Here is a 27,581-nt window from a genome sequence, read left to right on the forward strand (position 1 = left end):
TTCCCACGTGAACTGGTGTGGAGATATGTGACGATTCCTAGAATGACATCATTTTTTATGGAAGAGAAATAAAGTAAATAAGACCTGCTTTTCATAGCAGTGTATCTCTGGCCATTTAAGAACATTTAAAAAATTATTGAAAATAACCACAGCCTTGCAGCTACACATCCCCCAAAACTCTCCCTCCATCCCTTTTCCTCTATTTCTCCTCAACTCATTTCAGCCCTTTATACCGTCAGCTCAGCTTATGCTCAGACCTGGAACCGAGCGAGGTGAGTCATGTGGCCTCGGCCCAGACTAAGCTTGTGTGTCTAGGAGCTTGGCTTTGAGCTGTGCTGCTTGGGTCAAAGTCATTACTTTTTCTCCAACAAGGTTAAGGCAGGGCATGGCCAGTGGTGAGTCTTAAACGAGACACCACTCCAAACAAGTCCACGCCACCTCTGGGGAATCAGGCCACAATATCTTTTCTAACCCTAACCCAGAAGCAGTATAAAGACCACTAGCACTGGGCAGCATTGGGCTGTTATGATCTCGGACTTCACCTTACTAATGTTCTCGAAGCTGCATACCTTCAAATCCTCATTGAGTCCAAGATAAACTGAACATAAACTAGAAGAGTAGAGGCAGTTACTGCAGAAAGTGGGGGACTGTTACTACCCTCCATTTCAGAGGAAATTCTGGTGGTGCAAATGTCCACAGGCTTTGGCTCATGTGGCTTGTATCACCTGATCTGAAGTCTGTATAACCCTTTACTGAAGTCTCTATAGAGTTCTGCATCAGTAAAACGTAATGAGGGCTGTATTCAAATGTCTGGTTAAGAAGTGTAGGGATATCGCTATCTTGTCTTTTGGACATTTTGTTTAAAACGTAATGAGGGCTGTATTCAAATGTCTGGTTAAGAAGTGTAGGGATATCGCTATCTTGTCTTTTGGACATTTTGTTTATCCTGTGAGTCTCCCCAAATTTCAAACAGGGCCACCAGCCTCGGGAGGGTGAAGGCAAACTTAAGGCCAACCCACAGCTTCTTTTCAAACCACTGTCAATGCAGTGCCACTGAACATCTGAGTGTGTCCTAGGAAAACATAAACTGCCTAGATCTGTCACATCAGTCGCTAGCACTATGGGCAGTGCTGTGGGGAGAGCAGGTCGTCGTGGCTGGGAGGGACCTCACCTGGATTTGAATCTACAATCTCCAGGGGATGCGCTCTTAAAAATAAAGATGCTTTCAAAGGTTTTTTGAGTGATGCCGTAGAAGAACCACTTTGGGTTCCGTAAAGTACCATTGAATGGGTAAAGAACCTTAAGACCGAGTGATGGATTTTTGAACCTTTAAAAGGCTCTTCATACACGCATCTCTTAAACAAAAATGGTTCTTCATGAAACCACAAGTAGTTCTTCTATGGCGTTGCTCAAAGAACCTTTTGTAGTACCTTTATGTTTAAGACTCTGTGGGATCAATGCTTGGACGTCTTGGCCACTTGGGAGCCCCTTCCTATTATTTTTCCTAAAAGACCACTTAAATTCATCATTCTCAGGATGAAGATCCAGAGACGAGCTGGATGCTGCTATCAGAAGATGACCTCATTGCTCTGCTCTCTCAGTTTCCTTTTGACGAACTCTTCAAACACTTATTGGGAATGTCCTCAACAGGTGAGAAAAAAGCATTGAGGTAGCATCAAAGTGTGTGTGGTGATGAGGATGATCCTTATTGCGTGTAAAATCAGTGTTGGTCTTAGTAGTGCATGCGTTAAATTGCGTGAGTTATTTGCTCATATTTGACCCTAAAGTTGAGATATTTCTGTTTAAAATCGCGGCAGTTAATTATGAACAAAAAAGTGGACAGAATCATTTTTGTCAGAATAGATTTATTACTGTCAAAGTTTAACTTCAGCAGTTTACACAACACTACTTTAGAGGAAATAATCCTTAGTTCCTGCAGTAGTAGCTCACTCAAACGTTGACAGACATAGGCTACAGCTTCTGAGTTCCTCTGTTACTATCAGCAGTGAGAATGAACCTTTTAATCCTCCGAAGTCAAATTGAATAAGCAGAAAACAGTACATTTTGGATGCTGCCAGCTGCCAGCCCATTGTTCTGGATTGACATCTGAGAAAATACACACAACAACATTTTTAAATATTTTTCTTTTAAAATACGGTAAAAAGTAGCAGCCCTTTGAGTTTAGACTCCTACACACCTTTAAATAGCACTGTGTTTCCTTGGGTATTTAAAGCCCTCACCAAGTAACCTTTGCTCTCATTAATTTGGTTTCTTAATATTTTTTAAAACTTCTGAAGATAAAGAAGAGGGCAGTGAGTCTGTAAGACAGTTATCTTCATCCATAAAACAGCATTGTGTTGTTTACATTTATTCAGCCGAGTTGCTACATATTTTCAGGTATCTACCAACCTCAAGCCACCACCAGTCAGAAAATGATGAAGATATTTGCCTTTGCCTCGTCTCTGGTGGAACTGTTGGCTGTTGGGCTGCAGACCTACAATCGAGCTCGCTATCGGCAGTTTGTGAAGAGGATCGGCCACATGATCCGGTCAGCTGATTTCCCTCAGTTCCTGAATAATTTTTCTCTGTTGCTGGACACTAGACCCTTCTAAATGTTGACCCTTTTAACTGCGGCCTTGTTATTCTGATGTTTACCAGACATTTTAAAGTCCCAGGGACAACAGTAACTTCACATTCTTGGTGCAAAATGTTCCACCTCTGTGTGTTAGTTTTATTTAGGTCAGGCGTTAGAATATGACACATGATGATGATAAAACACTTTCTTTCCTCATATTCAGCAAAAAAAAGTGTCCGCTCACTGTTGTAGCACACACGTGAAATTGAGTGACATCCCATTCTTAATCCATGGGGTGTAATATGACCTTGGTCCAACCTTTGCAGCTGTAACAGCTTCAACTTTCCCACAAGGTTTAGGAGTGTGTTTATGGGAATCTTTGACCATTCTTCCAGAAGCGCATTAGTGAGGTCAGACACTGATTGACGAGGTCTCCACTCTAATTCCTGACAGAGGTAATCTATTGGGTCTAGGTTAGGGCTCTGCAGGCCCCTCACGTCCTTTCACATCACACTCGATCATCTGTGTCTTTATGTACCTTGTGTTGTGCACTGGTTAAAAGCCTAGTCTCTTCGGTCGGACACTGCAGTGAAGTTGAGGTACACCGGCATGGCATACTTTCTGCCCAGGGTTTGTTGTATTGGGATAGTGCAGGTTCTAAGTCCACATGTCACATGGGTACTGTGTGTGTGTGTGTGTGTGTGTGTGTGTGTATGTGTGGGGTTTAGTTATCGGAGACTACAGTCACTGCCTCTCCTCTCTTATCAGCTTCAGGGGGGTCCAAACCCAGGCTAACTGGACTAGATATCGTTTTCTTTTCCAAAGAGTTTTGTACACTGGTAGTTTTGCTTTGATATTGACACCACTTTGTTCCTATTGGGTGAATCCCCAATTCCCAACTGCCCCACCGCTTCACCCTACCCCTAGGAGTGGGGTGCTCTTAAGTCTTGTTGGTAAGGAGGGATAGGGCCAAGGTGTACGGCTGTATAGTTCCTGAAACTGAGGTTTTTCAGGGGCACTCTTCAAACGAAGGGCTATGAATGCCTTGTGAATCTCTGGTAAATTGGCCACATACGTTTCCAAAGAAACCTACAGATGTCAATAAAGCATTGTAAGCTGCATTCATGTTTGAAAGGTGCTATAAAATGTAAAGATTATTATTATTACTTACTGTAAATCTCTGAGACATCCAAGCAACTAGGTGTCAGTATTACAGCATCAAATTTCAGAATGTGAAGAAACAAATGTGGGGAAAGTTCTGATTGCTTCTTTATGGAATATAATTTAAGTCTCTTTATATAAACTTACTTTTCTTACATTTACATATTTTCCATAGCGGCTGTGGATTTTATTTATGTTACAGATGCCGGCTGGAAGTTTTGAACAAAAAAAAAAACGTTGAATAAACAGCTGAATTCAGCTTCGTATCACAGAGAGTTACGAGTGTGTGATAATAAAGGATTGTGGGACGTTTTGAAAGCGTATGATGCCCTAAATTTAACCAAAGTCCTGCAGAGTTTCTCTGATGTCACTGCTGACCGGCAGCAGAGCAAAACTGAAGCGCTGGTGTCTCTGTTGTTCTGCTGATGCATCAGACTCTGGTGCCCTTTTCAGGTCGTGTTCCTGCATTGCTACCAGTGATTCCGGGTAGACTCCGAACCCATTGTGACCCTGAACTGGATAAGGGTTACACACAATGAATGATTGTAAAAGTGGGGTAGGGGTAAAAATAAGAAATGGGACTGCCACTGTCAATCATTCTGCGATTTGACCCGCCCTCACAGTTCAGCGCAGCAGCAGAGAGCTGTCGGAGCTAATAAACTGCATTACTGTATTAATATAGATTGAATATAACATTGAAAATGGCTTATTCTGTGGCATACCTTTTAAAGATGAACTTAAACACTTTTATACTTTAAAACACTGCTACCATTGCTTTGCCGTTGACTCATGGGTCATGTTTCTCTCTGCTGTGCTCCAGGATGACGCTGTGTTATGTGAGTGACCACTGGGCGCAGTACATCAGTCTAACTGGAGTGAGCCGGACCACCATGCAGGAGCAGTCCTTCTCCATGGAGAAACTGCAGGTGGAGTTTGATCACCTCTTCCTTCGCGCCGTCTTGCATGTGCTGAAAGCCAAGAGGTGAGCCCGCTTCTCGTTTTTGTAATCTCAGGTGCATATAATACCAGATAATATCCACAGAAAAGCATGAAAAACTAAGGGCAGAGTACTCAACACCAAATATTGGCTAAAAGGGGTGTAAAGCTTGGGCTTGTGGAGCAGTGGAAATGCATTTTCTGGAGTGAAAGAACACACTATCCATTAAATATGGAGTAAGGTGGAGTGGAGTTTGTGATCCACAGCTAGTCATCCATCATTAGCTGTCACCTGACCTCTCTGGTGTGAAAGCCGTTAAATCCTCCACCATGTGGTGGAAAGCCTTCTCAAAAGAGGTGAGGCAGTTACTAAAGCAAAACAGGACGATCTTCCTGTGAATGATTCTTAAATAATTTCAGTTAATTTCAGAAGAAGCATTGGGCAAGTGTAGCGAATATCTGAAACAATATTTATGATCTCTAACGTCGAATTCTCCATCTGTAACTGGTCTAAACCCACACTCACACGGACTTTTGGACACAGTATTGTCCCCAAGAACAGAACAAACCCATCACAGTCTTCTGCAGCTTTTTCCTGATGGAGCTCAGAACCAACGCAGCGCCCAATAAACTCTTCACCCTCCACACGGCTTTGTTTTTAGGTTCTTTTTTGTTGAGCGAAAGAAATACTATGTTGTAATTACAATAAAATGCCAGTTTTAGAGGCTGTTTGAAGTTTGAATTACAATTATACGTTACACAAAAAGAAGTTTTTATTTTTTCACCTAATACTAATTCCACGTATGATTTGAAGCCCATAGCCGGAGATCATTGATTCCGATTTCACCCTGTGTCCTGGATTTCCCAACTCTGTGGCTCCTCCTCTTCACCCATGAATCCTGTTTTCTTTCTTCCTTCGCCGTCTCCAGGCTTGGCATCTGGCTCTTCATGTCAGAGATGCCTTACGGCACACTGTCCAGTGCCATGCTCTGGAAGATCTTCTACATCATGCAGTGTGCGGAGACGGATGGGCTGGACAGACTGGGCTGCAGTCTCAGTGTAGAGAGCTGCATCAAGGGCCTCCGAGGTAAGTCTATGCTCCTGTCCTCACAAAAGCATCTTAAAGGAACGACAGGTCGTTTTTACCACCACAAATTTATAAAAAAAAACAGTACAAATGAAAGTAATTTTGTATTTTCTCAGTTTACTGTTTACTTTTATATTATGTTCAGCTACAATGAGATCAATAGTCTTTGTAGTCAGTGAAACAGTTTATGTTTCATAGGGTGGGTCACCTACATGGGATTGTTGCATTTTTAAAGCAACACTAGGCAGTTTTTCTATTTCAAAATTCTTCAGAGCTTCAAAGTCTTTGTGATTCTCCACAGAGCTGTGTCAGGGAGAATACACTCCAGGCTCAGCACTGCAGAAACTGCACTATTTAACTTTTGGTGGAAGGTAGGAAATCACCGCAACTCCCTCCCCCTTGATTTCAGGACAGTGCTGTAAAAGTGAATTACAGTCTTCAACTGTGGGGGGGGGGGGCAGGAGCAAAATACAGATTCTTACCTGGAGTTGCTCTGGAAAAGAAAGTCTGCTAAATGCTTCTCATTTTGATTGTTTACTTTCTCTAAAACATTATATTCATTAAGATTTAGAGCTGCATTTATCTATAAAAGGTGCTGTACAAATAAAAGTTATTATTATTTTTATACTGTTATTACTCAGTGTAAATCTCTGACACACCCAGACCACTAGGTGTCAGCGTAACAGCAAAACATTGCATACTGTAAAGAAGAATCTTAGGAGAAAGGTCTGATAGTTTCTTTAAGGAATAAAGTCTATTTAAATAAAAACATATTTTCCTTGCATTTACAGCTTTTGGCAGAATATCTTTTGTTTAATAACTTTTAATTTTCTTTACATTATATTATTACAACATTTCAGCACTGCTCTTTCTGCGGGTCGTGAAACAGGGGGAAGTGTATAGAGGGCTAATTTTAAACATGATGCCTTGATAAATGGCATGATGCCTTGATGAGTGTGTTTGAGAGTCGGAGCAGGCTCACAGCCAGTGGCTCTGTGTGAACTGGCATCACAGAATTCTTAAGAAGAAAAAAACTCTTAAATATTTTTCTTAACATTTTACTTGTAGTTGGGGAAATGCACTGTAGAGGTGCTGTTGTGGTGGTTGGTGATGTAGCACGTAAAGATCACATGGAACTGGTGGCATTGAGCATGCATTAAGGGTGCCAGTGGGGCTAGGTACAGCCGTAGTCACCAGGGAGGCCAGTGTGGATTTATGGTTGTTGATGGTAAAGGGTAAGATAAGACTGTAAAGGTAGCTTGGATTTAATTAATAATGATTTTTTTAGCATTTTATTTAAGAGCAGTCTTATGAACGTTTTAGAGTTTACCATAAGATCCTATTTTCTAAGGAAAGCTTTTGTGAATCTAGCCCCTGGAAAGCACATGGACCCTGAGACCGCTGTAAAAGCTGTAGGGCGGTGAATCAGAGGCAATGCTTTTCACTAAACCCACAAGGTGCCCATCAGCCGAGACGTTTTTGGAGTCTGATGTATGCCTCTTTAGTTTAGAAGCAAATGTCCACTGTACGAGCCGATTACTAATATAATCTCCACTCAACAGCATTGTTCATATGAGCTTAAGGTCACTGTGCCCAATGCCAAGTGTGGGCCAGATTGTAGTAATCCCTTGGCATTAGGCTGTGAACAGTGAACCAAGATCTAGTGTAAAGCCTTGGCAGAAGAGTGGAGACTGTTACTGCAGTAAAGAGGGAAACGACCTGTTAATAATCCACCCTGGATTCAGAGGATTTGGATGAGCTTGAGGCCACATGGTTGGCCTCAGAGTTAAGCTAATAATAAATGGAATCTAATAATTCACAGATGAATTCTGTACAAACTGAAGGCACCGTGTTTTCTCTGTGCTTTTCTAGAAGCAGCTCACCGAGAAAAGTTTAAAGACTGGCTCGCAGAGATAAATAGCTCCGATGGGATTTGCCTGCTGACCACGTTCGCTCACATGGCTCAGCCGAAACGCACCGACGCCGACCCGGAGTTTGTCAGGACCGTCGTGCTGGAGATATACGAGGTGCTTTCATGGTCCTGTAAAAGTGAGCTGAGGATCCATTGACCACAGGGTTTAAAAACACCATCCATGAGTTTGTTTGTTTTTTATTTTGTAGAATAATTATTTAGGGGTAAAGTTTAGAGACGCAAGACTAAAAGTGACCAAAAGGTCCCTGGTTCCATCCCCTGGAACTGCAGGAACATCCACAGCCTTGAGCAAGACCTCTAACCCCCAACTTCTCCACGGGTCCCAGGGTGGCTGCCCTTCACTAGGGTCTAGGTGTTTTCATTGTCCTTAATCGTGTGTGTGTGTGTGTGTGTGTGTGTGTGTGTGTACCTGTTTAGGTGTGTGTAGCAGGTCCTGAGCAGTAGTGCTGATATATAAAGCTTTAGTGTGTGTGTGAGAGAGTGTGTGTTCACTGACAAATTTCATGGTTCCTCTGTACAATAATGTTGAAAATGTAATAACCTACTGAGCTGAAATAGATTTTATGTTTTACTTATTTTATACCCACTTATTTTTTCACTCAGATCTTAGCCATCTACAGTTTGGCCCTGTTAGCTGTTAGATAAACCTCCCCCGTCACAGTGTCATCAGCACTGGGAGTGAGAGGACAAGCCCCAGATTCAGTTCCACCTTTTTTCACAGTGCTGCTAATGTGACCAGGCCGCCCGAAGCACAGCAGGAGATCACCCAACATCCAGGGCTGTAACATCAGCTGAAACATGCCCGTGCTGGCTGTCACTGTACTGTGTTATGAGGGGAGGGAGGATGGGGGGCAGTTGTGCTCTGTTAGGACTCATGGGTCTGGATGATTGAGATGTGGGGATTGAACTAGCAGGCTTTTAATGATGGGGCCAACATTTAGACTATTATCTTTGTAGCTCCCAAATGTTCTACTAATTATTTGAAAGCATACATACTTTGATCAACAGCTGGATGTGTTGTATGTTACAGCAAGCCGTGATCTGAAACACATGAACTGTCCTGTGCACCTTTCAGAGTTCAGTGTTTATGTCGCTGTCTTAGGGTCATAGTTCAGTCCTTTTCCAAACTTCTCATTGCTCTTGTAATCCATTCTTACCATTAAATGCGGTACCAGAGTCTGTGCGTATGTGTGTGTGTGTGTGTGCGTGTGTGTATATATGAAACACTGTAAGGCTGACTGAGTTTTGTTCCACCTCTCCCAGGTGTCGTATGTGTGTGTGGCCACTCGAGAGATCTTCTCCAAAGTGGGGAGAGAGTTGCTGGCTGCTATAGCCACAGCTCACTCCCATATCATCTCTGTGCTGCTGGAAAGGCTGAGGGAGACCATTGAGAAAGTTGGAATGGTGAGTGACGCATATTCATCCTGTATAGCGGCTTTTTCTAATGTGTATCTGAAGTCTGTAGCGGATATTCACATCATATATTACTTTCCTTTGCATTTCGTCGCTGTCCAGTTAAAAACATGTATCTCCCATTTTGGTTTACTACACCATTGGAACACAGCAGCTGTCCTTCACACTGAAAGTTTTGTGATGAATCAACCAATAGAAACCCTCAGAAAATCCTCAGAACAAAGGTGAAGTTGCCATTTTGGGAGATACTTGTTTTTCATTTGACAGCAGTGATATGGAAGTGGGTGATGTTGTTTTCCAGAATGCTAATGTCCTCTGTTACTCCTAGATTAGTCTCACATCGACAGACTCTCTACGGAGGGTCTGGTACCTTTGGCCTTGTAATGTGGCCAAGAGCCACCTGCTGCTGCAGGAAAAGAAATGTGACTGACATACAACCCCACTTCCAATGAAGTTGGGACGCTGTGTAAAACATAAATAAAAACAAAATACAATGATTTGCAAATACTTTTCAACTTATATTCAATTGAATACACTACAAAGACAATAGGTTAATGTTCAAACGGATAAACTTTAACTTTTTTTTTAATATTCACTCTTTTTGAATCTGAGGCCTGCAGCACCTTCCAAAAGAGTTGGGACAGGTGCAATGTTTACCACTGTGTTACATCACTTTTCCTTTTAACAACACTCAGTAAGAGTTTGGGAACGGAGGACACTAATTGTTGAAGCTTTGGAGGTGGAATTCTTTCCCATTTTTGCTTGATGTACAACTTCAGTTGCTCAACAGTCCGGGGTCTCCGTTGTTATATTTTGCATTTCATAATGTGCCACACATTTTCAATGTTAGACAGATGTGCATTGCAGGAGGCCAGTCTAGTACCTGCACTCTTTTACTACGAAGCCACGCTGTTGTAACACGTGCAGAATGTGGCTTGGCATTTTCTTGCTGAAATAAGCAGGACGTCCCTGAAAAAGACGTTGCTTGGATGGCAGCATGTGTTGCTCCAAAACCTGTATGTACCTTTCAGCATTAATGGTGCCTTCACAGATGTGCAAGTTACCGATGCCGTGGGCATTAACACACCCCCATACCATCAGAGATGCTGGCTTTTGAACTTTGCGCTGATAATCCGGACAGTCCTTTTCCTCTTTAACCTGGAGGACACGACGTCCATGATTTCCAAAAACAATTTAAAATGTGGACTCGTCAGACCACAGGACACTTTTCCACTTTGCGTCAGTCCTCTCAGACGAGCTCGGGCCCAGAGAAGCTGGCGGTGTTTCTGGGTGTTGTTGATATATGGCTTAGGCTTTGCAGGGTAGAGTTTTAACTTGCACTTGAAGATGGAGCGACGAACTGTGTTCTTCACTGACAGTGGTTTTCTGAGGTGTTCCTGAGCCCATGTGGTAATATTCGTTACAGAACAATATCAGTTTTTAATGCAGCGCCGCCTGAGGGGTCGAAGGTCACGGGCTTCAATGATGGTTTTTCTGCCTCGCCTCTTACTGCAGAGATTTCTCCAGATTCTCTAATCTTTTGACGATATTATGGACTGTAGATGATGAAATCCCTCGACTCTACGTTGAGAAACGTTGCTCTTAAACGATTGGACGATTTTTGAGTACGGAATCCAAGGACACTATTTTCCCACAATCAAACGGGAAAAAGAAATGGAGGATGTGTCCTATCACATGAAATCAATGTTTCATCACTTCCTGTGAGTAATAAACGGTGTACTAGCCAACCTCACACTATTAAGATCAGTGTATGTACTGTATAGTGTTAATGAGTAGTTCACAACTGAGACGCAGTCCTGGTCTCTAAATCCCCAGTCTTGCATTCTTAAACATCTGTGTTCACTCCTTTTTTTTCATGTTCTGTATCGTCCCAGGTATCACTGTATTTATTTAAAGAGCTGCCTCTGCACCTTTGGAGCCCCAGCTCAGCTGAAGTGGGAGTCATCCGAGGTTGGCTGCTTGATTACAACCTGTCTACAGTCGAGAACAAGCTGGCCTGCATTATCCTGGAGGGCCTCAACTGGGACTTCCAAGCGGTGAGTGAGCAATGACTGATTTTCTCCAGTGCAGCTCTGAAAAACTCACACTCACTATATTGTGGTATAAACAGATTTTCTGTGTCTATTACAAATATATTTACCTTGTTACGCCAGGTTAAAGCAGGTCTTGTTGAGGGGGAAACTGCTGGTGGCAAAAGCTATTGCACTGGTCTTATGACTTCCGTGTGACTCCCCTTACTGACCATGTTTATCTTGTTTTATCTCCAGAATGGCTGCCTGTTTCTGCCAGCTGTGTTACACAGTGAAGTGGCGCTCCTGGTGGTGGAGGCCTATCAGAAGTACCTCACTGATAAACCCTACGCTGGCATCATCTCAGAGGGCATCAAACAGGTAATGTTTTAAAACAGGCACGCTGTGATCTTCCTAGTGAGTAAATAAATGAACAAAAAGAGTGTGTTTCATTGTAAATCAAGCCCACACCTCATCTGGATTCAAATTCGATCCTTTCCAAGCCCATACAGGGTGAGTTGATCTCCGATGGGTTTTATTTTTATATGTTTAAGATTTCCAGGAATAATTGATTTGTTAAATATAATAGACATAATAGAGAGATGAAGTTTTGACTTTAACTGCGGAAACTGAACAATCACATTCATTCATTCATTCATTGTCTGTAACTCTTACCCAGTTCAGGGTCGCGGTGGGTCCAGAGCCTACCTGGAATCATTGGGCGCAAGGCAGGAATACACCCTGGAGGGGGCGCCAGTCCTTCATAATGCAACACACACACTCACACACTCATTTACACACTCACACCTACGGAAACTTTTGAGTCTCCAATCCACCTACCAACGTGTGTTTTTGGACTGTGGGAGGAAACCGGAGCACCCGGAGGAAACCCACGCAGACACAGAGAGAACACACCACACTCCTCACAGACAGTGCTCCGGTTTCCTCCCACGCTCCAAAAAACACACGTTGGTAGGTGGATTGGAGACTCAAAAGTGTCCGTAGGTGTGAGTGTGTGAGTGAATGTGTGAGTGTTTGTCACCCAGTGAAGGACTGGCGCCCTCTCCAGGATGTTTTCCTGCCTTGCGCCCAGTGATTTCGAATTATTATTTGAATCATTATCTACCTTGTTCTGTATTTCTCCTTTCATTTTCTCTAGGTGTCTTACCTGGCCAACATCATGCGGCTGGGCCAGACTCCAGAGACGTCCTTTAACCAGTGGGCGTGGGACCTGGCACTGCGTCTGAAGCTTCACACCAACGAGAAGAATCCCCAGGACTCCTGGTGTCCACTGCCGTCCTCCTCTGGTCCCTCTATCCCTGAGATCTCAGACACACCCACCATGCACCCGGTTTTCAAAGCCGTTAAAGCTGGCATCCCCATCGGCTGCTTCCTGGCCCTCGACATGACCACCATCGGGCACAGGTTGGGAGTTGAGAAGCACTGGTTTGCAGTTTGAAATCTGATGACTCCAGAGTGCCACAGCTGTGTAAACGGGGCAGAAAGTTTTGGGGACAATAACGAATCGCAGAGTTTTTCCCACCACTACTGAAACTGAGGTTAAAATGTGACTGTCTTTATTAAGTAAGCTCCAGGCCTTTTATTCCACCAAGAGCAAGACCAGCACAGGGTTTGAGTCAGAGTTCAAGCTCATTGTTATTAACTTAATTTAAAACTGCACTTTCAAATTGTGATTTCAGTATTAGAACTAGCTCTAATGAAGTGAAGTGCACTTTAATATCTTGTGCTTGTTTTCATGAATGCAAAGCGACTTTGAGTATCCTGAAAAGCGCTATATAAATAATCTTATTGCATTATTATGAGAGCATAACTGTCTCACTTGCTCTGAATAGTGTAGGATGACCCTCCCTCTCCCTTCTTTCTTAATGTAATGGTAACCAGCATGGACATCTGTTACCTAATAGAACAGAACTGGGCTGGTAATGTTCTCCTTTAAGCAAGTGGTGTTCAAAAAGAAGCTGTGGCTGGCTTTACTTGTGTCAGAGAATGGATGTACTACTAGCCTTAACCCTTCCAGCTTGTTGGTATAGGACAGATTATGCACACTGGTCTGGCATGACCACACAGTGCAGACTTCATTCATAAACTTTTTAGAAAGTTGACCCAAACCACATTGAATAAAATTTGTAAGTTTGATATAGACTCTCTCTCACAGACGTACCGTTATCTGATCATATGACTTTTCTCTGTGTGAATGGTAAACTGTTAAATGAGTATTTTTCTAAATGTCCACATGGTTAAATATAAGATGCACCTGTACAGTGTTTTTCTAACTGCTCGCCTCATGCTTGCTGTGGTTTTCCTCGTTGTAGTTTGGAGAAGTTCTGCAGTGAAGGCATTCCTCTGCTGAAGACCTTGGTTCAATCCCGCCATCTCAAAGCTGTGGTCCATGTGCTGGAGAACATTCTTCCACTGGCCTACCACTGCCAGTTCTACCTGCTGAAGAACGAACAGTGAGGAACCCTTTATGTCAACACACATACACTATATGTCCAAAAGTTTGTAGACGCAACTTTATAGTTCAGCTACTATACGGTACTTTGCACATTTTTGAAGCTATTTATCTGAGTATAAAGGGTTTATTAAAAAAAAAAACCTTATATTAGAATAAAAACAAATAACATTATTCTAGTGTGATATTCTGTGTGAATGTGTTGGTTTAACCCTTTCCGGTATATATAGATAAATGGATTCAGGATTCAACATTATTGCTCAGTACAAGTACAAGGCAACAAAGTGCAGTTAGCATCCACCAGACGTGCAAATAGTTGCATTGTGCAAAGACAAATAAGTTCAAGAGCAAGGAGAACAAAGATCATTTTACCTGCACATGATCCAGATCCTTTTACATACACATGATCCAGATCCTTTTACATACACATGATCCAGATCCTTTTATCTGCACATGATCCAGATCCTTTTATCTGCACATGATCCAGATCCTTTTATCTGCACATGATCCAGATCCTTTTACCTGCACACGATCCAGATCCTTTTATCTGCACACGATCCAGATCCTTTTACCTGCACACGATCCAGATCCTTTTACCTACACACGATCCAGATCCTTTTATCTGCACACGATCCAGATCCTTTTATCTGCACACGATCCAGATCATTTTATCTGCACACGATCCAGATCCTTTTACATACACACGATCCAGATCCTTTTACATACACACGATCCAGATCCTTTTACCTGCACACGATCCAGATCCTTTTACCTGCACACGATCCAGATCCTTTTACCTGCACACGATCCAGATCCTTTTATCTACACACGATCCAGATCCTTTTACCTGCACACGATCCAGATCCTTTTATCTGCACACGATCCAGATCCTTTTATCTGCACACGATCCAGATCCTTTTACCTGCACACGATCCAGATCATTTTACCTGCACATGATCCAGATCATTTTATCTACACATGATCCAGATCCTTTTACCTGCACATGATCCAGATCCTTTTACCTGCACATGATCCAGATCCTTTTACCTGCACACGATCCAGATCCTTTTACCTGCACATGATCCAGATCCTTTTACCTGCACATGATCCAGATCATTTTACCTGCACACAAACAAGAAAAAGTCCTCTGGAGTGTGGAAGCTCTATAAATTACCTTTGGGATGAGTTTTTGTTGCTTTCTGGATTCAGATCTAATCATCCAACACCACGATCTGACCTCATTAATGCTCTCAGTGAAACATTTCTGTGAGTATCTGATGGCATTCAGAGCCTGGTGTCAAGCTTTCCCAGGAGAGTAAACACTGCTACTCCAGCAAAAGGAGACTGACTTCCCACTGATTCTCTTGGTTTCAGAACAAATATTGGATGAGCAAGTGTCTGTAAACTTTCACATATATGTTTTGGTGACAGAAGTGTTGGTTTGTCGTTTCCTGGAGGCCAGACTGTGCTTGTACTTTCCCTTACCACCTCCCTTACAGTGCTGTTGGCCCACATTCAGTTCTGTTCTTGCCAGCTTTCACGGCCTGACGTCTCGACTGCATCCCGTCGCATCCTGTACTTCACTCAGTTTCCGAGCCTCCTGCCAAACAAGGCTAACTTCATTAGACAGTGGCAGACAGTACAGGTGGGACGACTAGCACACTTTTTGTCCTTATCCTAATATATCCTGTCGCTGTGTATCCTTTTAGGTTCCTGAACTGCATCCAGCAGTTTTTGCAGCTGGACAGTGGGACGCCGCAGGGTGTGACCCAACAGGTCACACACAAAGTCACCCAGCATCTCATAGGCACCTCCAGCTGTGAGAACATCAAACTCCTCAACAGTGTGATCCAGGTAGGTAGCTTTTATTTTAACAGTTAAGAAATCTATCACACTTATCTAAACACAGTCGCCTGTAATATGTAAGAAGGTTACAAGATCCTCTTTGACCTTTGGCCTGTTTATATTACAACATGCCCTTTTGGTGAATGGACCTATTTAGGATGTCATTTGATCAGATTAAAACCCCAGAACACATTGTGATGCAAATTAAAGTCTGATCTCTCAAACCACAAACGCAGGCGGTCTTGGAAACGATGATGTGTGTGTGTTGATGTGCTGTTTAAGGGGAAATTAACATCAGGGCCAGTTTACACTTTTCATTAACAGGTGTTTTGTATCCGGATAGTATCTGGATTTACTTTGCCAGCATTCTGTTGTTTACACTTGCCATTAAAATGTGTCCCCAGTCCCCGTTTAAAACGGGCAGGGAATCATCTGCGGCGGTCGAGGAAAAGGAAAAGAAAGCCACTGGGATTTCACAGTGTTCAGTGCCACGACTCTCCATATGAATGTTCGAACATGACCGGGAAGTCAAGACCTTTTGGGAAGGAGTTGCGTCCTGTTTTTGAATTTCAGTAATCTGTGAAAAAGTTAGGCCACTCATCTCCTGAAAAACAAGACTGCACTGTCCCTGCTGTCGACTGACAACTCGGTCCAGACAAGGAAAAGACATTCTGTTTACACTTGTGTTAATTGTGGAGGAGATCAGTCTCTCATCACCTCTGAACGTGGCTGTCACTGTGTGTCCTGTGGTGTTTTACACCTGGCTTTTCATGTGGAGAGTGAAATTCAAACATGATCCAGGCACCAAAAACGCATTTTAATGCCAAGTGTAAACAGGCCCTCAGACTCGTTTGGTCAGACCGTTTTGTACATGAAAGTGCATAGACAGTTTGGCCGAAATGTATCCAGATACATAGCTAACACATGATCTAACACAAGTTAACTCAAGGTGTCCGTGTCCTAGGCCCACATCTGGGAGAGCTCGCCGGTTGGCCGTGTTGGAGCAGTAGCGGTTCTGGAGTTCTGGCTGAATGTTTTGACCGAGCAGAACCTCTGGCACAGAGACCGAACCGTTCTGTATCTCCTGGACCATCTGTGCCGTGCTGCTTTTCTCCACCAGCAGGAGGAATGTCTCCACAAACTCCTTTATCAACAGCACAAGGTGACAGACTACAGCACAGCAACACTGGGGTGTTAGTTCGTGTTGGGATTGAGTGGTAGGGAGAGGTTTTGGGCGAGTGTAGGAATTCATAACCCTCCATTTGAAGTATGCTGATGCCTCTGTAGTCAGTAAATTGACAGTTAAACATTAAATGTGTAAGATTTTAACCACCGCACTCTGTAACCCATCCCCAAGGGTCGAGATCACACTCGTAGAGGGGCCTTTGACTTTGTTTTGTCATGTTTGTTTGTCTCCTCACAGAATGCACTAGGTTATCATGGAGACAAAGGTCTGTTGTCATCTTTAATGGGGTGGATTGTGGCAGGAAACATCACTCCTTCTTTTATCGAGGGCAATGCTTTGTCTGGTGAGGTATGTGCACCTGTGTTTGTGCTTTTGTTTAGTCTTTGATAACTGAGAAATCCCTTTTTTCCCTTAAGAAAACGACCTTTTCTCACCATACATTTTTATCCGTCTTTAGGTGTGGTTTGCTTGGCTTGTTTTAAACATGGAGTCCATCTTTGAGGAGGATTCTCAGTTGCGACGCTGCTTGGAGCACGAGCTCCTCTCCAACAGTGCCCTCACCCCAGACCAGGCTCTAAAGGTACTTATCACTTCTCGATTCCATATTATATTTCTTTACATAGGATGAATGTATTCAAACTCTTAGAATAAAATATTCACTAAACAATAAGATATTTTAAAAGAGATAAATCTGACATTTTGCCACTGGATGTCACCAGCATCTCAGACCAAAACAAATGCTTCGTGTACGCCACGTCCTCCACTTCAGCCAAGCTTTTTTCCGTCTTTTCGAGTTCTGAGCATGGAGCCCAGAGAGCGTGGCCTCAAGACACAGACAAGCACAATGGAGTAGTTATAATTATTTTTCAGACGCATAGTTTTAAACTGAGGAGCTCGATTTTTTCAGTTGAGGAATGTTTTTTATAAGATTTAGTGGAAAACATTGTTTATATGCTCACTTTCACCTGAATGTATGTTATTGTTTATTTGGGAGGGCAACCTTTCCAGAGGGTGGGACTAACATACCTTTGGATGTCCCATCTATGAAAACAAAGAGCAGAGAACAACACACACACATCCTTTGTTTTGGTACTGTTTAGCTCCTGGGATATTAAAGTTCTCCTCCAAGCATGTTGAGTTGTCAGATGATGTTGACTCGACAGTTGGAAAATAAGCAATGGGTAACTTCACGTCTCGGAGGAAGCATGTGTTTTGCCGTCCTAGCTCGGTGGTCCTGTGATTGGGGTAGCAAGTGGGTGGAACTGGCAGTGACTAAATTGTTTCATTGTTTCTTCATCCGCTCCTTTTTTCTCCTTCATCAGAAAGCTCAGGTGCGCTTGAAGCTTCATGTGGTTCCCTCTCTGCAGCGAATGATGGTTTATCGATGGGCTCATCAGGCTCTGGCCACACCAGCAGACCACCCACTGCTGCCCCTTATTTGGCAGAAATTTCTGCAGCTCTACCTCCGCCAACCTGGGCCTGAGTTTGGGTGAGTTTTAAACTGTAACTGCACTGAAACTACACTTACGTGGTGTAAAGGTGTCCCCAACCTTTTTTGCGCCACGGACCGGTTTCATCTAAGACAATATGTTCACGGACTGGTTTCATATGCTCAGGCCTTGCTCGATAATCGTTAAAGACGTAATCAATTAATAAATCATCCGCAGTGGTCTTATGTCAAATGCAAACATCAACAGACAATAAACAACCTTTTGTTCATGAAATTAATAATCAACAACATCTCTGTAAACGAAAATATTTATAATAAAATTATAAATAATTATAATTAAAAACTAAACTCGATTCCAGTGACAGTACCTGGTCATTTCTGTATAAAAGGGTGAACACGTCAATCAAATAATAATAATAATGTCAATTAGTGAGAGCCCTGAGCTTGTTTCTCTGCAACGAGCCGGTAACATCTCAGAATAATGGGAGACAGTGACACCCGAAGTGTGTTCTGTACGTCCAGTCTGTTCCGTAGTTTCGTTTTGGTTGCGGTCACTGCAGAAAATCTTGCTTCACAAAGAGAGGTGGTTGGAAATGGAAGCAGGGCTTTCAATGCGTTTTGGGCGATCTCAGGGTTATTCTGCCTCTATTTTAACCCAGAACACTGGCACAGTTGTTGTTTGAAACATACTTTTAAAGCCACCGTCATTTGCAATGTCCAGCAGTTGATCCTCTTCTAGCACGGACAGGCTCCATTCACCAGGTTTGTTTACAAATGGGTCACGGATCCATTCTTTTGCCGTCCATGGGTTACGCATGAGTCTGTGTGTCATTCAACACAGAAGTCACTTTTCAAAATAAAACATCAACATTTAGACTGATCTATAATCAATTAAAAAAAAAAAAGAAAAAACCAAAAGTTCTGTGTGGCCCGCTACCCAATGGCCCACAGCCCGGTACCAGGTCATGACCCGGTGGTTGGGGATCGCTGGTGTAAAGTGGTTACTAATTAATTTATTTATTTATTTTATTTAATTTTCCTGAGAAGCCTAGTGGTTGACCTCTGGGTTAGATCTCAGTTTGAGACCTGAATATTGAGATCACCATTTTTAAGACTTGAATTTATGAATGTGTTGTTTTTTTATCTGAATATTTCATGATCCACGATATATTTCAAAACACACAAATATATTTTAGAAAAAATTCAAATATGTTGATAAAATGTCACATAAATTTATTTCACATGCAGGTGCATGTCAGTAAATTAGAATATAATCAAAAATTTATTTCAGTAATTCAGTTCAAAAAGTAAAACTCATACATTATTCTATTAAATACAATTGAAATATACAAAATTCAGATTTTAATTAATCTCAGTATACCATATATGCCACCATTAGATTTGAATCAGAGTATGAATTCCAGCTGTATCCTTTACATCAGAAAGCATGAAATTATCTGGGACCCTCTGGGAGCAGCTGCACATGAGCCTAAGGTCTACATGCTCAGTACGAAGCATTGACTGGAGGGGGATAGGGCTAGACACAACTGGACTGTGCATCAGTGCAACGGATTTCTGTGGTGTGATCTTCCATCATCAGCACCTGACCTTACTCATGTTTTTAAGTGGCTGAATTTCATCAAATCCTCACAGATAGGATCTACTTCAGCAAACAGTGACAGGCTACAGATCAGTACCCTCTTCTTACAGAAGAAATATTCAGTGAGCGTCTGTCCACTGAGCTGTTTCTCCTCGTTAACATCTTCTGTTCTTCTTGCTTTTAGACTGGATGCTAAAGGTTGCATTGGGAAGCGCTACTTCCACAGCGCTGCCCACATCGCTCTGCTAAAGGATCTGAGGCAGCGACTAGTGGAGGTGTGTGACTTTCACCATGTGGCCGGTAAAGCCCTGAAAGTGCAGAGTCCGTCCAGTGACACAGCTGGTGAGGGGGAGGCTACTCCTGTGACCCCTATAGACCATTTTATGACATCTCCTGAGCTCCACACCGAAATGGTTAGGTATGTCCACGTATCAGCATTAAATTATTAGGTGCACAAATTAGATATACAGCATTTTTGTGTAATATTTTAATTGTATTCAAAATTCAAATGTTCTCCTGCTCTTTTGTCTTTTAATGGGAACTGTTGTGTAGTGTTAAAAATAACAATTCTCATTCATTCATTCATTGTCTGTGACCCTTATCCAGTTCAGGGAGATGGTGGGTCTGGGGCCTATCTGGAATCACTGGGCGCGAGGCAGGAACACACCCTGGAGGGGGCACCTGTCCTTCAGAGGGCGACACACACTCACAAATTCACTCACACACTCACACCTACGGACACTTTTGAGTCGCCAGTCCACCTACCAACTTGTGTTTTTGGAGCATGGGAGGAAACTGGAGCACCCGGAGGAAACCCACGCAGACACAGGGAGAACACACCACACTCCTCACAGACAGTCACCCGGAGGAAACCCACACAGACACAGAGAGAACACACCACACTCCTCACAGACAGTCACCCGGAGGAAAACCCACGCAGACACAGGGAGAACACACCACACTCCTCACAGACAGTCACCCGGAGGAAACCCACACAGACACAGAGAGAACACACCACACTCCTCACAGACAGTCACCGGGAGGAAACCCACGCAGACACAGAGAGAACACACCACACTCCTCACAGACAGTCACCCGGAGGAAACCCACGCAGACACAGAGAGAACACAACCACACTCCTCACAGACAGTCACCCGGAGGAAACCCACGCAGACACAGGGAGAACACACCACACTCCTCACAGACAGTCACCCGGAGGAAACCCACGCAGACACAGGGAGAACACACCACACTCCTCACAGACAGTCACCCGGAGGAAACCCACGCAGACACAGAGAGAACACACCACACTCCTCACAGACAGTCACCCGGAGGAAACCCATGCAGACACAGAGAGAACACAACCACACTCCTCACAGACAGTCACCCGGAGGAAACACACGCAGACACAGGGAGAACACACCACACTCCTCACAGACAGTCACCCGGAGTGAGACCCTGAAGCTGTGAAAAAGACACTACCTGTTATGCCAAGTAGTATTTAAAAAAATGAAGAGTTAATAAGTTACACTTATTACTACTAATTACTTGATTACTAATTACTACTGATTATTTGACTTGTGTTTTGACAGTTTGGAGTAATGTGAAAGTGCCTTACCTCAGGGTTAGAGAATAAAAACGTCTCTGTCTTGATCTTGGATAATGTGTGAATGTCTTATGGTGTGATTTTGCTCTGATTATTAGCCGCTGTCCATACGTCCATCCATGAGTTGGAGATTATAGCTGACTAATGTACTACAGATTAACTGTGGGTTTTTTATCTTACTTCCTAGACTCTTCAGTGCCTTTGCCATGTGGATGGATGATGAGAACCTTCAGAAACAGGAGGTGTACTTGCCCTCGTTGCCAAAGCAGTATGACACCCATCGCCTGGCAAAAATAATGCAGGGGCAGCAGGTAAGATCTTTACAGAGGTCCCCTCTGTGCATTCAAAATAAACACTCACTTGATCTTAACTGTATATTTTATTGAATAGTCCCTTGTATTAACAGCTAAAACCAGTGCTTCTGCTCCTCGCTCTTCACTGCTGTGCGCTCGGGTCGTGGTGAAAGTGTGCGTTCTGAACAGGACTGTTTACACAGTCATAGAATGCTGCTGTGGGGTTGGGTCCTTGTGGTGTTTTGACAGAACCAGGTCATTTGTTAAGAACCCAGAAAAGTCTCTGCTTTAAATAAATGCTTTTGATCATTTCCTTATGGTGAATTAGTGAATAGTTTTGACTGTTTTTACTGGTAATTAATAATGAATAAACTAATTTTAATATGGTAATGTGTCTTTTAGGAGCTGTGGATGGAGTTTGTGGACATTGAGCGAATTCAGCACGAGCTAAATGAAGTTCTGAGTCTGTGGGTAAAGGTCAAAAGTGAGCCTTCATTCTCTCAGAGCAACAGCAACTCCATCTTCACTGACTTCATCAACCCTCAGGCTGGTGTGTACAGCTTCATTCACAAATCATTCCTCAAGAGGCGTCTGATTGTTGAGGTCTTTTAAGAGTTTTTCCAGTTTGTACATGGTGTAGTGCTCAAGAGGTTCAGACTCACTGTGTCTTTAGCTACAGTTTGTTTTACTGAGCGTTCACCTGTTCTCACATTCAGATATTTAATATACTGTGGAGATCAGACAAAACATAAATACAGTATTAGTCCTAAAGTTCATTCCTACTTTAAAGTGAACATATTGCATCTGTGGGTACCTGGAGTTTATAACATCCCACTCACTGTGAAACCAGATCCCCAGTCAGTCGTCTGTGGGTTGCCTAAGTTAGAAACATACGATAAACAAGCCGTTCTGATTCAGCCCTATACTTCCCATGACAAGTGCAGACTCACTAACTCTAATCCACGTTTATGTGAGCAATGATGGGTAAAACTGTGTAAATCCGACATGAACAAGGTGTGGAAAGGAGAAAACTGAGCAAAACCAAGTAACGACAAAACCACGCTAAAAAACTAAACGTGAGCCGAGAATAAAGAAAACAGTAACACATCTCAAACAGTAAAAGCGAGGGTGGAGAAGGAGGAGAACCGAGTTAAAACACTGAAAACAAGAGTGGAGAAAGAAGAGAACAAAGATAAAACAGTAAAATCGAAAGTGGAGAACCGAGTTAAAACAGTGAAAACGAGAGTGAAGAAGGAAGAGAACCGAGTTAAAACAGTGAAAATGAGATTGGAGAAGGAAGAGAACTGAGCTAAAACTGATTAACTATTTAAAAGAACAGCGGCTGAAACTGACCACTCTCAAGAGAACTCTTTAGACAGGCGGTGAAAGCTGCTGTGGGGCTTGGTCCTTGTGGTATTCTGACCAAATTAGGTCACACGTTTCATTAAGACGAAATAACTGTGGAAAATAGATATAAACTGTACCCTTTAAGGTGCACCCACAGAAAAGCATCATATGTAATGGAGCTCCACAAGATCAAAGGTCGCCATGCTCTTCCTAGAGCATTCCCCAAAGGGGTAGAATGTCTTCAGGCTCTGGACGGTACATGACCTCAGTAATGTTTATCAAGCTGAATGAGATCCACACGTAGGGTAAAGCAGAGGCTGTTACTGCAGCAAATGACACAATGAGCTTTATTAAAAGATATTAGGGGTGTCCACACACATTTGGCCAGAGTGTGTATGACACTAAGAGGGTGCTGTGATCAAATGCTCTGTAGTTTAATATTGTTTTGTAGGTGGTATTATGGCACTATAAAACTCTTCTGGTTTCCTTACAGCACGAGAGCGAATCCTCAACAACCTGAAGAAACACGATGCTCCCCAGGGGGCGCTGTTGCTGGTTCCTATGAAAGCCCCGGTGCCTGATATTCCCACAGGGTGTCTGTCTGATGAGAAAACATCTGCTGCTCTCATCCAGGAGGATCTCACCAAGCTACAGCACCAAGCCAAGTGAGATATACATTACATCCCCATGCATTCACTCACACACACACACACACACACACACACAGCTGTGGGCAGTTTCACACACGCACCCAGTCACACACACACACACACACCTGTTATTTATAACAATAATTTTAAATTACATTACATAATAATTATAGTAATTATATTACATAACAATATTATTATTATTATTGTTGCTGTTATAATGATCTGATCCGTGTCTCAGGCTCGCCGCGGTGAGAGAGACGCAGCAGGTGGCGCTGGACAACGAGCTGCTGGAGGTTTTGCCTCAACTCTACGCCAACCGCGAGGAGCAGCTGTCCATGCAGCTGGAGTGCAGAGGGAGAGGAGGGCAGCCGTGTCAGGGCCCTGCGCACGTAACCGTCAAAGTGAGTCATAACAATGATAACATTAATACTAATAATGGAAAAACAATCATTAACCCTAATATTATAGCATTCTGAATATTATATTACATTAAACAATTATACCAAATAAGTATATTATATTATTAATATTATTACATTTATATATTAATTTTATTTATTTATAAGTCATTATGTATGTGTTATAAATGTGTAATACTAGGGACCTTAAAAACGGCTTAATGCTGCAGTGGACTATTAGCTAAACCTTCCCAAAGCCTTGAAATAGAAATAAATATCATTTTAAATATAGAACTAAACCATATTTCATTAACATACTTTACACAGAACACACAGTCCACAGTGAAATGCTGGGGTCTTTACACCGCTCCAGCCGTCGCTTGGCTTTGAGCCTGGGGCTCTGCTGCACCAGTGTGTTCCATTATATTGGTTTTGATACCATTTTCTTTGGAAATGTTATAAACAGTGTGTGCTCCTTAAAAGAGTCAAAACACAGAAACGGGGTGAAACTGTTTGAAAGTATCGGGGTCAGAGTTCACTCTCTGGCCCAGGCTCTCTGTCAGATTTCTGTCGTCTTCCTGTACAGACCTTTCTGATGTGTCTTTCCTGTCCTTGCCTCTTTACAGTACGAGGGCATGCACAAACTAGAGCCGGTCCAGAATCAGATCCAGTCTCTGAAGAGTGACCTCAAGCAGCTCCAGGGAGATGCAGTAAAAGCTCCCCCTCAGAGCCTCGCCGAGGCAGCGGTGCACACAGAGAATTTCATCACGTCAGTACCTCGTTCTCTTCTTTTTCTCTGACGCTGGATTTCTCTCCAGGATTCGTGGGGCTTTCAGAGCTGAACTGATCTCATAGTGGGGCTGAAGGAGTCATGTATTTTGCAAGCGGTGCAGTTTTAAACTGGGAAATTTAACCCCGTAACACAGCCCTTGAACAGTCTGTAGATCGACCAATCAGAAGCAACAAAAGCACAGTCCATTTAAGCACAGTTGCTGAGGGGTCCGTCACGGCCTTAAGGTCAGAGACGTGGACTGGTTTGATCCTCAACACTGGCAGGAAAACCAGGGGTAGGGGGAGAGAGTGAAAGAGCAGTGCTTTCTCCTCCCTCAAAATCCACAGCTGGTGTGCTTTTGACACTTTACTCAACTACTCCCTTGGTCCTGAGGTTGCTGCCTGGGTCTGAGTGTGTTCACTTCCACTAGACTTTGTGAGTGTTTGTTTGGGTGTGTGTGTTTGTTTGGGTGTGTGTGCTTGTTTGGGTGTGTGTGTGTGTGTGTTTGTTTGGGTGTGTGTGTTTGTTTGGGTGTGTGTTTGTTTGTTTGGGTGTGTGTTTGTTTGTTTGGGTGTGTTTGTTTGAGTGTGTGTGTTTGGGTGTGTGTGTGTGTGTTTGTTTGGGTGTGTGTGTGTTTGTTTGGGTGTGTGTTTGTTTGTTTGGGTGTGTTTGTTTGAGTGTGTGTGTTTGGGTGGGTGTGTGTGTTTGTTTGGGTGTGTGTTTGTTTGTTTGTTTGTGTGTGTGTGTGTGTGTGTTTGGGTGTGTTTGGGTGTGTGTGTGTGTGTGTTTGTTTGGGTGTGTGTGTGTGTGTGTGTGTTTTCACGGTCACAGACAGGATAAACTGTGATGTACTGCTGTTTTGTGGACTTCACTATTTGAAGTTGGTTCTTCAAACACCAAAAATATACTTCCCCCAAATTGTTCAGCCCGAGTCCATTAAAGCACAGTTGCTGAGGGGTCCGTCACGGCCTAAAGGTCAGAGACGTGGACTGGTTTGATCCTCAACACTGGCAGGAAAACCAGGGGTAGGGGGAGAGAGTGAAAGAGCAGTGCTTTCTCCTCCCTCAAAATCCACAGCTGCTGTGCTTTTGACACTTTACTCAACTACTCCCTTGGTCCTGAGGTTCGTGCCTGGGTCTGAGTGTGTTCACTTCCAGTAGACTGTGTGTGTGTTTGTTTGGGTGTGTGTTTGTTTGGGTGTGTGTGTGTGTGTGTGTGTGTTTGTTTGGGTGTGTGTGTGTGTGTGTTTGTTTGGGTGTGTGTGTGTGTGTGTGTTTGTTTGGGTGTGTGTGTGTTTGTTTGGGTGTGTGTGTGTGTTTGTTGGGGTGTGTGTGTGCTTGTTTGGGGGTGTGTGTGTGCTTGTTTGGGGGTGTGTGTGTGCTTGTTTGGGGGTGTGTGTGTGCTTGTTTGGGGGTGTGTGTGTGCTTGTTTGGGTGTGTGTGTGTGCTTGTTTGGGTGTGTGTGTGTGCTTGTTTGGGTGTGTGTGTGTGCTTGTTTGGGTGTGTGTGTGTGTGTGTGTGTTTGTTTGGGTGTGTGTGTGTGTGTTTGTTGGGGTGTGTGTGTGCTTGTTTGGGGGTGTGTGTGTGCTTGTTTGGGTGTGTGTGTGTGTGCTTGTTTGGGTGTGTGTGTGTGTGCTTGTTTGGGTGTGTGTGTGTGTGCTTGTTTGGGTGTGTGTGTGTGTGCTTGTTTGGGTGTGTGTGTGTGTGCTTGTTTGGGTGTGTGTGTGTGTGCTTGTTTGGGTGTGTGTGTGTTTGTTTGGGTGTGTGTGTGTGTGTGTGTGTGTGTGTGTGTTTGGGTGTGTGTGTGTGTTTTCACGGTCACAGACAGGATAAACTGTGATGTACTGCTGTTTTGTGGACTTCACTATTTGAAGTTGGTTCTTCAAACACCAAAAATATACTTCCCCCAAATTGTTCAGCCCGAGTTTACAGATGTATTTGTTTATTTACTTACTCAGTGTTTGTGTTGTATTTAGTATTTCTACGAATGATTTCTACGTATTTTTACGAATGTTCTTGTTCCATGTTTCTCCAGGACCCTAGTCAATGTCTACAAGTTACACCCATCGCCTGGCGTCCAGAAAGTGGGCATTTCAGCGTTTTATCACATTGTCTCTTTTGTTTGTGAGGACACCCAGAGGCACCCCCCCACGCGGCAGTTCTTCACCTCCTGCGTGGAGATTCTGGGACAGGTGTGGAATACAATATTGACTTTAAATCTGCAAACTCAGATCAGTGCGTAATGACCCCAGAGGAGGGCCCTGAGGGCCAGGGTTAAGAAGCACTTCTGTAATAAACAGGGTGTGTGTGTAAGGTTTTGCTGTACATACGTGTGACTGTGTGGAAGTTGGTGCGTGGGGGATATGCCGTTATAATGTTGTTAAAGGAAAAGTAACTAAAATAATATGCTGTCGTTACGTCACTGTATTCTTTAGCAACCAACACTTTGTTGTTAATTATGAGAATTTGAGTTCTCACTTTTTGGAGAAAAGGACAGTTGCGTATAAACTATAATCTGCTGTTTGCTGTGTGTGGAGAGTCTGAGAAGCACAAGCATGTTGTTGCTGTCCAATTAAAAATGTGTATCTCTCAAAACAGTAACTTTACAGGAGACGGAAAAAACCTTTTAACTTTCAGTGGAAGTCAAGGTAAAATTATTGTATTCAGAGACATTTTGGAGCGTTACTATTGTTTCATTCATGATGAAACTTTCACACAGTGTGAAGGACAGCAGCTCTGTTCAAATGACGTAGGAAATTAGAAATCGACAAATAATGGAGATGCGTTTTTAATTGGACAGCGACGATATGTTGAGGTGGATGTT

General features: G+C 43.1%; 1 protein-coding gene across 3 annotated transcripts in view; it reads left to right on the forward strand.

Moving 5' to 3' along the window:
* The window catches only part of LOC136678291 (ectopic P granules protein 5 homolog), a 58,175-nt gene that overhangs the window by 12,815 nt on the left and 17,779 nt on the right, over nucleotides 1–27,581 (forward strand). For all 3 annotated transcript variants that reach the window (XM_066656290.1, XM_066656292.1, XM_066656291.1), the window contains exons 9-30: nucleotides 1,536–1,650; nucleotides 2,398–2,548; nucleotides 4,557–4,718; nucleotides 5,602–5,759; nucleotides 7,632–7,786; nucleotides 8,956–9,096; nucleotides 11,001–11,162; nucleotides 11,394–11,516; nucleotides 12,295–12,560; nucleotides 13,469–13,609; nucleotides 15,318–15,462; nucleotides 16,418–16,615; nucleotides 16,877–16,987; nucleotides 17,097–17,219; nucleotides 17,962–18,128; nucleotides 19,874–20,107; nucleotides 21,483–21,606; nucleotides 21,991–22,138; nucleotides 23,429–23,600; nucleotides 23,827–23,989; nucleotides 24,613–24,755; nucleotides 26,793–26,949. In XM_066656290.1, the coding sequence (XP_066512387.1) occupies nucleotides 1,536–1,650; nucleotides 2,398–2,548; nucleotides 4,557–4,718; nucleotides 5,602–5,759; nucleotides 7,632–7,786; nucleotides 8,956–9,096; nucleotides 11,001–11,162; nucleotides 11,394–11,516; nucleotides 12,295–12,560; nucleotides 13,469–13,609; nucleotides 15,318–15,462; nucleotides 16,418–16,615; nucleotides 16,877–16,987; nucleotides 17,097–17,219; nucleotides 17,962–18,128; nucleotides 19,874–20,107; nucleotides 21,483–21,606; nucleotides 21,991–22,138; nucleotides 23,429–23,600; nucleotides 23,827–23,989; nucleotides 24,613–24,755; nucleotides 26,793–26,949 (3,459 nt within the window). The remainder of the gene's footprint in view (nucleotides 1–1,535; nucleotides 1,651–2,397; nucleotides 2,549–4,556; nucleotides 4,719–5,601; nucleotides 5,760–7,631; nucleotides 7,787–8,955; nucleotides 9,097–11,000; nucleotides 11,163–11,393; nucleotides 11,517–12,294; nucleotides 12,561–13,468; nucleotides 13,610–15,317; nucleotides 15,463–16,417; nucleotides 16,616–16,876; nucleotides 16,988–17,096; nucleotides 17,220–17,961; nucleotides 18,129–19,873; nucleotides 20,108–21,482; nucleotides 21,607–21,990; nucleotides 22,139–23,428; nucleotides 23,601–23,826; nucleotides 23,990–24,612; nucleotides 24,756–26,792; nucleotides 26,950–27,581) is intronic.

Source organism: Hoplias malabaricus, chromosome Y (genome assembly GCF_029633855.1).
Source record: "Hoplias malabaricus isolate fHopMal1 chromosome Y, fHopMal1.hap1, whole genome shotgun sequence".
Taxonomy (NCBI): Eukaryota; Metazoa; Chordata; class Actinopteri; order Characiformes; family Erythrinidae; genus Hoplias; species Hoplias malabaricus.